Source organism: Ochlerotatus camptorhynchus, unplaced genomic scaffold (assembly GCF_037179485.1).
Source record: "Ochlerotatus camptorhynchus isolate MF236.1 unplaced genomic scaffold, CSIRO-AGI_Acam_v1.1 ptg000116l, whole genome shotgun sequence".
Taxonomy (NCBI): domain Eukaryota; kingdom Metazoa; phylum Arthropoda; class Insecta; order Diptera; family Culicidae; genus Ochlerotatus; species Ochlerotatus camptorhynchus.
The window spans coordinates 1,319,464-1,330,998 of NW_027040606.1; the positions used below are offsets into that span (position 1 = coordinate 1,319,464).

Genomic DNA, 11,535 nt, shown 5'->3' on the forward strand with positions numbered 1-11,535 from the left:
TCCATTTTACCCCCACTACCTGTCCATTTTACCCCCACTACCTGTCCATTTTACCCCCGCCACCTGTCCATTTTACCCCCACCACCTGTCCATTTTACCCCCACCACCTGTCCGTTTTACCCACACCTAACTCAAATTATGCATTATTACACTATTTTTAATTTCAAAATTAATCATTAAATTTCGTAACTTCAAATAAATTAAGGCATGTAGTTTCTCAAAGCATACGTTTAACCTACAGAATACTGAGATTGCAGGCAAAATATTGCATTCAGCGTAGATAAAACTGAGCAAATCCTTAGGGTGTCCGTCTTACCCCCAGTACCCCTACTATATTTTGAGCATAGTGAGCAGATTGCAAACCAGATTAAATGTCAAGCCATGCAAATGGAATGTTTATGAGATTAACCCAACTACCAATTAATTTGCTTCGAGTAGCTAGAAACGCATTGCCAAAGCACTTGATGCTGACTATGCCCCGCTTTCCCCTATATTAATGTATTGAGCCGTTAAAAGCATTTTCATTTTTATATATAGAATAATACATAATCCAAAACCAAAAAGACAGACCAAAACCAAAGAGCACCAAAAATTTGGCAAAATATCGTCGGTTTGACAAATTGATTATAAATTTTAAGGAGGTTTTGCCCTCTTTTATTTACGAGCAATTCTTTCGAGAACTTTGGAAAAACATGAGAGATTGATGGTTTGACAAAATGGTAAAATATGTTTATTCCTACTTTTTTACATAAGAAGTTCTTTCGGGAAATTTAGCAAAACTTGTTTCGGAAATTATTGCAACCAAATTTCAACAGGTGACAGTAATAAACAGAAGTTATGGCGATTTGTTTTGTACGCAGAAAATCGGAAAATGATTGTTTTATTAAATTAGAGCCTTTTCCTTGGCCCTTTGAAAAAAATATTGGTACCGAAGGTGGCTTATATTATGGCGCAACAGCCCTACCAAATATTTTTTCTCGTTTCGCCTCCACAAACGAAAATTTAATAAAAATATTGAAATCTGCATACATTATTTTTCGGTTTAACTTTTCGTCCATAGAAGCTGGCGCTATGCTGTCAGTAGTTGTGAGTGTAAAACTCACAGCATTCCTCGATTCATTTGTCAAATCATATATCTCACAAGTTTCGCCAAATTCCTCGATTTGAATTTATAAAAGAAAAAATCTCGTAAAACTATGTTATCAATTTTTAAATCCATCGACCTCACATATTGTCTAAGTTCCCGGAAGACTGCTCGTTTATAAAAGAGGGAAGAATTTCTTCAAAATACATTACCAATTTGTCAAACCGTCAATCTCACAAGTTTTGAGAAAGTTTTCGAAAAAACATTTATTAAAGAAGGATAAAATATGTCTACGGCTGAAAATCTCCTAAATAAATTTAAAAAGAAGGGAAAATCTCCTAAAAAATGATTACCAATCCGTCAAATCATCTATATTAGTTTTGCCAAAGTTCTCGAAAGAACTGCTCATGTATAAAATAAGGGAAAATGTCCTAAAAATATATTACCAATTTTTACACTTCCACTTCTGGTACTGCCGCCGCCTCACTAAAACTCTCGCCCGATTGATTTACTTTGAACAGAGATTTTCCCTTTTTTTATCATGGGCTGTTCTTTTAAGGTTAATTGTTGCAATATTCAAAGATGTCTTCTTAATGCTCGCGAAACCAACCATAGAAATATAATACAGTCAAAGTATTTTATAAATTTTTGGATTTCATTCGAGGAAATTACATTCGGGGGAATGGCATTCGGGGAAATGACATTCGGGGAAATGGCATTCGGGGAAATGGGGTATATGTTTGTCTAGGATTCGGGGAAATGGCGTTCGGGGAAGTGACATTCGGGGAAACGACATTCGGGGAAATGTAGCACAATCGTAAATGGAGCTACCTATGCTGCTATTGCAGCGGATAGAAATCAAAATACTAACGAAGACAACATATCAAGAAGACTGGCAACTCTTCCATTTTCTCATACAAACGCTATGAGACAGGTACAATCGCGTCATCTGCCGCTCAAAGGTAAATGCTTCGAACGAATTTGATAGTAAAGATTACATCCTCAGAAGAAAGGTTTGTGTATTTTCTCATTTTTCTATGCGATGCTTCCACCTTCACTCAAGCGCAGCGCTACTGCATCTGTCGCTTAGATTCTGGCAAAGTTGCCAGTCTTCTTGATTTGAAGTCTTCGCTATTAGTTAAATTCCTACAAACTTTTGGTCCACTACATCACAACTAGCTTCACTAGTGTGCATTTTTCAAAATGTAAAGATACAGACAAGCCATGGGACCTGGTTGCAGTTAAGTAATCCTCAAGGTTATGCCAATGCCCAGGGAATCTGAATAATATAATGTATCACGGTAAAATTATTCAAATATGATGTGCCTACATCGCAACTGTGCATTTTAAGAGATCTTTTCTGTTGAAAATTCCCTTGGTACAAGGATTTTAGCATCTGATTCAGAATCAGGGAATTCTAGATGTACTAGAAAGTCACTCAGAAGCCATTTAAAGGGTTGATCAATTTCACCCCGTATAGCGATATTTTCAAATTTGAGGATAGGTAATCATGCAGAACGATAGAGTCATCATAGCTACCTATCTTAATACCATTAGTTTGTCAATTTCGTTTTTTGTAGAAAATATATTTGCGTATTTACGTTTATAAGTGATCAATTTGCCCATAGATTACGGTACTTTTGCGCTCGTCTCGAAATGTACTCGCATATGACTCCCATCACGTTTTATTCCAGGTATCTTATCGAGAGATCAATGCTATAAATGTATTCAAGTTGCCAACGATAAATGTATGTTGCAATGGAACTTTGTTCACCATTAGTACTGGATTTTATTACTAGAAGTAGCAGAAAAATAACTCAATATGACGATTTATCAAATGGGACTGATATGCGAGCACCGGCAGTACACAATTAAAAGACGATTGAAGAAACATAAATCGCTGTAAATCCTTTTTTTTTCTAACTAAAGCGTCCTAATCTCACGGTAATAGGGCATGTCACGGTACAGATCAGCAAGAGGTGTGTTTTTCTGATATAGTTTTTATTACAACTATTAGTAATAGTTCACAAAGAATCATCTATTCCAGCTTCTACTTCAATATGCGCCTGTTGCTGAGTATCAGCAATCACTTCTTTTGGCTTCCGTGGTCTCGCCTTTGCGGGATTATATCCAAGCCACTCCAGCGACTGAGCCAGTGGATGATCTCGGTGTTGCTTCGTGCGAAGATGGGCAATCAGATTCTTTCGGTCGGAAATTTCACGGTTACAGATGGGACATTGGTATGCGTTACTATTATCATGTTTTGATACATGGACATCATGGGTTTGCTTACGTTTGAACGTAGCGCCACAAATTTTGCATCGATACTCGGTCGGAAAATGTACCATAGATAGATGAACCGACATAGTTGTGCAAACCAGTCCGCATAGGTTGCATTTCTTCATTTTAATACCAGGCTTACCTTCTTCCCCCTCGACAATGGTGTAGTATTCGCTCCAATCCTTTGTAGCTACATAGTCTGGATTTTCGATATGCTTCTTCTCATGGCATCGATGTGTTAGCTCCGCGGTAAATGTCTTCGGGCAATAACTGCATTTGAACACCTGATTCGAATGGTATGTTTTAATATGTGTCCGGACACTGTCCAGCGATCCGAGTTTCTTCTTACAAATGTTGCACTCATGTTTTTTTATCTTCTCGTGACGGCGTTGAATGTGCAAGCGAAGTTTTTGCCGTTCCTTGAAAACTTTACCACAAATCTCACAACTCGCAGCAGTGGTATGCAGTTTCATGTGATACAATAGCGAAGCCTTGGTAGGATACACTTCGCCACAGTGTTCGCAAGTCGATGGGCAATGATTCTGGTGATGCATCTGCACGTGGAATGCTAGATTATTTTTGTCGGTGTACCGCTTGTCGCAATATCGACATTTTTCCGGATTTAAATGCTGACGCTTATGCGCGTTCAGTCGTTGAACGGTTTTAATAACAACCGTCTCCATAACACACTCCGGACAAGTGTACGGCATTTGATCCATATGACTACTGTTCAGGTGAGCAATCAATGCTTCGGCCGATCCGTGTGACTCACTTTTGCAAATGTAACATTTGTGATCGTGCAATCGAGGTCGATTTGGATCTTTCTTGCCACGGCGTCCATATTTCGGCTTGCTATTCGCATCCTTCTTATGCTTTGTTTTAGCTCTAAGGCGAGATTTCTTCTCCGGGAGAACCTTATCTTTAGAATCCTCTTTTATAGGCTTCCACTCATCGTCCTCCTTGTCAATGGCAGTTTCTTTTTCGATTTCGCTATTGGGAGGATTCAGATTTGTAATAACAGTCTTGTCCATTTTATCAGTAACTTCACTTTCCCGGCGCCTTTCCGAGTCAATATATTCCTCCAACATAGCTTCTTGTTTGACACAAATATCATCAACTTCTCTGAAATTAATAAACCAAATAAATAACTGTAGCTCATTGAACACAATACAACGCTTACAAGTTATGTTTAAGTGCTTTCTCCAGCAATTCCATGTCCACCTCTTCCTCTTCCTGTTTGATTTCGATCAGCATCGTTGCTCCTAATAGTTCTCTCAGTTTTAAATCATTTGTCCGATAATTTTCGATTGTTTCGTGCATTTTCAGCAGCGTGGTGATGCACCATTTGCAAACCTTCTGGGGCATTCTATCCTCGGGATCGACCTAAAGCGAAAAAAGCTAAATTTAACACGATATGGTCTTAACATACGTTTACCTAGTTACCTAGTTATCAAAAGTCGCATGCCAATGAAGAAAAAGGAAGATGGACTAGTAAATTCCGTTTTTTGCTAGAAATTATTTTTATTTGAACTGTAACTGGTTTGGGATAACCCGTTTGGTATAAAGGTACACACGTAGGTTTTTTGCCGAGATGGGCACCACCGAGCAGCTCGGCATTTTATTTTTCTAGGTCTCAGTGAAAAACTTGCCGACATTCAGCAATATTCATGTTTGTTAACTGAATCTCGGCAAGTTTTTCATTGAGACCCAGATAAATAAAATGCCGAGCTGCTCGGCAGTGCCCATCTCGGCAACAAAATATCTCCTTCCCATGGTGATCGACATCTTTTCGGTCCGTCTCATGTTTATCAATCTACCATTAAATAGTCACAACTTATTTGAGCTCCGTGTGCTCATTATTAATTTTTCAACTAACTAAGCAACTAATGAAATACTATTTATTTTAACATTTGGTTTTTTGCAAAAACACATTTTTGCATCTCAAAACTACGAATAACTTTTTGGGAAGGCAAGGGTTAAGAAGGATCAGCTCTCACAACTGTTCAGTTACGCCTCCGTAGCCCGTACTAATAACTGATGAAGTAACAAATTAAAATGTATTCAGAATTCAGACAAACGTAATCCTGATGATAGATTAACCCCTTTGTAATGACATGGAAAATGCCTCTGTAGAGTAAAATTAAATAGAATTCAACCCAGCAAAAGTCTGCAAACAGAAGATGCTGACAATCTGCGAGGAATCTGCTTTGAAGTCATTAAATTTGGTTTATAATAGTGATCCAACCTACATTAAAATTTTCCTCTATTTTCTTTTGAAAGTCTGTACCATTTGTACTTACCTCTAGCCGTGATACATCGAATATCATCTGCCGCAAAGAGAGTGGATACTCTTGCCGTTGCTCGAACAAGGATCGCAAACGACCCTTTTTTTCGCAACAGAGACGACATATTTTGTCCACGTCCAGTTGACTCATTTTGGCTTTATTGAAGCAAATAGCAATATTTTCTGAAATCCTGCATTGGACGAATATTACGCGAAACAACACACACCCGATTTGTTTACGTTGCGAACGAGACGCTGACGAGAATTATCCTCACGTAACATTTGAAAATGGCCTATTGTAAAAAAAAATACACGAAAAGAAAAAACTACTCAAGATTAAGTTTAAAAAAACTTAACGTTGGGTTCTATCATTTGAGCTATTTGAGCTAAGAGGAGGAGGAGACAGCTGGCTTCTTACTATTTTATCCTCGATTTTATCTCTATCTATATCTCTATCTTACGCATCTTCTTTGACATCGTTTTCGCCCCCGTATTGTCTCCTCTTCCTCTTAGCATTTGAGTAGAGAGCTCTACACTGAGGCAAATGAACGTAAGAACCTCGGTAAGAACCACTTATGAATTTTAGCCACAAGAAATCGGTATGAATTTCAAAGGAGTATAAGCTACCGGAGGATACTAACGATTTTAAATTGGCTCACTACTTGACTAGCCTATTGGCACAATCGAAGTGACAGACGACTAACTGGCGAAGAAATCAATTAAAATAATGTGGTTCGCTGTAATAGAATTTCCTTAGAAGCTTGTGCCATCAGCCACCAGATGGGCTAGAATTTTTGTTTTGATTTGAACATAGTTGATTTTGTGTGCAATATGATCTTTGACAGTGTGCACTCCGTCTGTCACTTCGTTTGTGATCTTAGTCTCTCCCTGCCCGCATAAACGTGAACCATAACTTGACCCTCGCCTTGACCTTACCGAAAATGGTTAAAAATTGTTTATAATCCCTGCTAAACTTTTACTGAAATGGTTATGGAACTTTACATGAACGTTTGTGTGATAAAGTTTTAACCTTATGAATTGGCAAATCAAAGTTGCCACTCGTGGAGAATAGAAGAACTATGAGAGTGATGATGGTTTCAAAATTTTACACGGTGAGGTATACGAGTGCAATCTTAAAATGCTTTTATTTTGCAAATGGAGCATTTTATTTAAATCTGGTTGATGCTATGTTAGTAGAAAACTTAAGGACTACTCAATAGACAAATAATACAGAAAAATTAATTTCTTTTCAGATTTTTAGGTGTACACATAGATTTGAGCTTTTCTACCACTGTAGCAGCAACCAGATTTAAATAAAATGTTCCATTTGCAAAATAAAAGCATTTTAAGATTGCATTCGTATACTTCCCCGTGGAAAATTTTGAAACCATCATCACTGTTATAGTTCTTCTATTCTCCACGAGTGCCAACTTTTATTTGCCAATGGGAAAATGGCTCTAGTGTTGGCCTACACGCTAACTTCTGCTTACTCACCAGGTGAGTCGATCGTACTCACTTTCGTCCGATGTATCGAGTTGTCAAAAATTGAGTAAACGAGAAATGTCAAACTGAGTAAAAGCCACTCAGTCAGCAAAATCCTGGAGTTGGAAAAAATGCCAGTCATGTCGGAGGGAACCTCATAGAAAATGTTACTCAAAACCGGCTGAAATGCCTTTAGGTAAGTACGAATTGCTTAGGGAAACGGTGTTGAACCGTGTTTTGCTCCGGTAGAATGAATCCGGAGCAGGCAATTTCCATTTCCTTGAATGAAAATCAAAACAAAAACACTCCCCGCAACTGAAAATACCGGCGAGTGGATTTGACTCAGTCTACGTGAGAACGTAGTTTACTCAAAAGTGAGTCAACATAAGGCTACTCAATTTTGAGTAGCCATACTTGCCGCTGAGATGAGTACATTCGACTCAATTTTGAGTTGACCAGAATAAGCGTGTATGGATCTAAGATTAGGCCCATCGCTAAAAATCTGCTGTTTATCAATTTTATCTAGATGAACCCGTCATTGGGACGGTACCAATGGATATTAATTTCTGGTCGCTATTGAAAATTTTGTCGATTGCTGAGTTTAAGTAGGGTCCAAATTAGGAGCATTTAAGCCGACATTACATCCATTTCTGCTATTATGTTTGTTTAAGTGAACCTTACAAATGCTTACCGATTTTGCGAACAAAATTACATCAATTGTATCTGTTTTTTGCTAGAAAACATCTTGAAAATCTTCCGAAGTTTCAAATTGTTTTGCTAAAACAGCTCACGAAATTGTATATACATGCTGTCAAATGAACTCTTGGCTCCTCCTCCTCTGCTCCAGAAATGACGCATACATGGTGATGGGAGTGCGCCTGCCCACAAAGCATTAATCGTTTTGGATTATCGATCAACTTTATGTGGAATATATCGTGAATTGGTTGCCTGTAAATTAATAATTATCAGTTCGCGATATATTCCACGTAAAGTTGAGCGATAATACAAAACGATTAATGAACCTTACTGACTACCATAACCATAATCATTAATGTTCTCAAACCATAAGTAAAAACGTTCTAATATAGTTCTCTTTCCGAAAATGTATGGAGAAAACAAGAATTTGGAATGGTAACCCAAGTAACCAAAAGTTCCGCATTCAACGATTAAAATCACTTTCAAGTTCCGTAAAGTTCAAATAAAGTTCCGAATGAACCTTCAAGTTCCATAAAGTTCCGACAGAACTTTCAAGTTCCATGAAGTTCAAATAAAGTTCCGACCGAACCTTCAAGTTCCATAAAGTTCGAATAAAGTTCCAACCGAACTTTCAAGTTCCATAAAGTTCAAATAAAGTTCTGACAGAACTTTCAAGTTCCATAAAGTTCAAATAAAGTTCCGACAGAACTTTCAAGTTCCATAAAGTTCAAATAAAGTTCCGATAGAACTTTCAAGTTTCATAAAGTTCAAATAAAGTTCCGACAGAACTTTCAAGTTCCATAAAGTTCAAATAAAGTTCCAACCGAACCTTCAAGTTCCATAAAGTTCAAATAAAGTTCCGACAGAGCTTTCAAGTTCCATAAAGTTCAAATAAAGTTCCGACAGAACTTTCAAGTTTCAAAAAGTTCAAATAAAGTTCCGACAGAACTATCAAGTTTCATAAAGTTCAAATAAAGTTCCGATAGAACTTTCAAGCCACATGAAGCAATCCTCACAAGTCTTTATTAGTAACAAAATTTAATGTACGTAAATATTAAATGATCAGTGGCCCGAATAAATCATAATTCTTATATTTATGCAGTGCATCAACATTGTATCCAAACATTAAAAAAAATTTAAAAAGTAATTTCCTGGATTCGAACCCGTGTATTTGGCATGCGATCTACTAACGCTAACCACTGCGCCACAAATGTGTTGGAATACCATGCGGGCAAATAGCAATTTAAAATTCATCAAGGTGTTGTGTTTCGTATGCAAGTCAGTCAGCTGGCACTGAAAACTCCAACAGTAGGCGGGACAACAGCTCACTTTAATATATTTCAGATGACGCAGCGGTTCGTGCTGGGGCTCTCGCGCAGAAGGACTGGCTTTAATTCTTCAAACAGCTCAAATTCTATTACTAACACTGATAAATCAATACACATTAATACCTGTCTTTAGAAATAACTTTCATAAAAGTGCGAACTTAAACATAGAATTGGTGTAGAGGACAAAAACCTTTTTTATTTTATTTTCTAAAAGTTCCGTTCAAGTTCCGCCTGAAGCTGCTTAGAATGCTCTTCAATTATTATACCGGAACTTTCAAGTTCTTATAACTACTTAAAAATGAGGCTGCTTAGAATTCTAAAGACCATCACCAACTAAGCTGCTTAAGCCACAAATGGCCTTTTATCAGAACTTTTGGTTACTTGGGAATGGTTCTTAACGACCCATTATTTGTAAGGTCCGCTTCCTAAAAACCATAATACATAAGGTTAAAACTTTATCACACAAACGTTCCCTCCCCAATGACATGGAGGTTGACGGTACTGAAGCAAAGGGTTATGTTTAATTTCTTTATATTTGCAACGATGATGATTTCCTATAGTGACACATATCACCTTCTTAATGCTTCAGTATGCCTCAAACGATTAATTCTTGGTTGTTAATAGAACTTCCTTGATGAAATCGGCTGCTTCATGCAGACTGAGCAATTCTGATTGTAGTATCAGATTTGTTCTGTATACAGAGGAACTGGGAGGGCTTATTAGAAACTTCTTACCAATAAAGTAATGATCTTCTAGTAAATTTTGCATATAATATTATTAAAATTTTATTTTATTTTAGCATATTAGTTTTGTTACAGTCAATTGGCATTAGCATATGATACAAAAGATTTAATATTACTAGCTGGTTTTTGTGTAAAATAATCAATAATATCTTTGAAAGATTTTTCAAGTTTTTGTGATCTGATAGATTTCCCAGTTTGGTAAGAAGTTTCGAAGCTAACGCATGTCCACAGGCTGAATAGAAAGATAGGCAGAAAAAGTGTATCATGAAGAATGGTTGCATGCAGAGTTTCTTCCATTCACATGCTATAGATGAGTGATTTTCGGAGTTTTGAATTCGTTAGATGTTGTAGAAGGGATTTGTGTTTGTTGGATGCGGGAGGAGATTGGAGGGCCGGTGTTTGACGCATAGAGCCGTCAATTTCGCTTTCAGAGTGTCGCAGTCGGCGGTTTTATGATTCGTGAGCGCTCGTGATTCGTAGAATCGTTGATTGTGGGTTGATTTGAAGGGTTTTGTGTGTCGGACGCTTGCCTTTTGGCCTCTTCTTGTGTCTAGCATGTGCAAGGTAATATTATAGCGTCAAATGGTTTTCAGATTCCTGGTTGCGTGAAATACATTTGTGAGAATATCTTTTTGAGATTATAGTAGTCAGATTTTAGTAGTAGTAGTAGAGCAACTTATCGTCATAAAATTAAAAATTACATTTAGGTATTAGTCAAAAAATGTCGATAGTAAGTTAGATATGTTATGGTATGGACTTCTGCAACGTTTTTTGTTCATTTCATCCAGTTCACTTTAAAACAAACAAATATGAAAGGAGATTGCTTAGAATAAAGATAAAAGTAATAAGCGCAATATTAAACGACATTAAATTTGAATCTGATACGGTAGGCCATATAACAAAGTCGATAGCCATTGCAAATCAACCATCTCTACCTGCTTATTTTCCTAACTTTCACTATTATTGCTGTTACTCTGACTATCCCCTATGTTCAACAGCTTTCCTTACTATCCGGTATCGTAAACAGGATTCATTTGACCCCTGTGGTTATTATTCTGTGATGCCAAATCTATACCTCTACCCTGGTGCAGTATGGACAGCGATTTTTCGCTGGTGACTTGGCCCTATGACCCCCTTCTGTGCTTGAAAATGAAACTTTATCACACAAACGTTCATGTAAGGTTCCAAAACCATTTCAGTTAAAGTTTAGGAGGGATTATAAACAATTTATAACCATTATCGGTAAGGTTAAGTGATGGTTTGCGTTTATGCGGGAGGCCCGTTTCAAATGTTTCGTTCGCTCAAATTCGCGCAAAAACGCAAAAGGCATTACGAGACGTTTCGAGTCAGCTGTTTTTTTCTGTTTACCTATTTTGACGTTTACCAGCGGGCCGATTTGTTGACAAACCACGACCAAAATCAAAACAAAAACATCAGACGTAAACAATAACAATGCCTCGAGCGCGTTCGAGTGGCCCGCCAGAAACTGTCATCAAGACGTCACGTAAAATAGCTTATTAGTATATTCTATATTAGTATAGACCGATGGCTATTGGCTGCTTGGTATAGTAATAAATCAATACCAAATTAGAGAGAGAACCGTCCTACGCGGACGTAAAAAATAACTCAAAGGCTGAG

The 11,535-nt window shown here is 37.4% G+C and overlaps 1 protein-coding gene across 1 annotated transcript; it reads right to left on the minus strand.

The window, feature by feature from the left end:
* Positions 1-3,108: 3,108 nt before the first annotated feature.
* Positions 3,109-5,893, minus strand: LOC135699816 (zinc finger protein 260-like). Its single transcript, XM_065220160.1, has 3 exons — positions 5,665-5,893; positions 4,545-4,747; positions 3,109-4,486 (listed from the first exon to the last, which is right to left on the minus strand). Exons 1-3 carry the CDS (start codon positions 5,797-5,799, stop codon positions 3,109-3,111), a joined length of 1,716 nt encoding a protein of 571 aa, XP_065076232.1. The 5' UTR covers positions 5,800-5,893.
* Between the last annotated feature and the right edge of the window lie 5,642 nt (positions 5,894-11,535).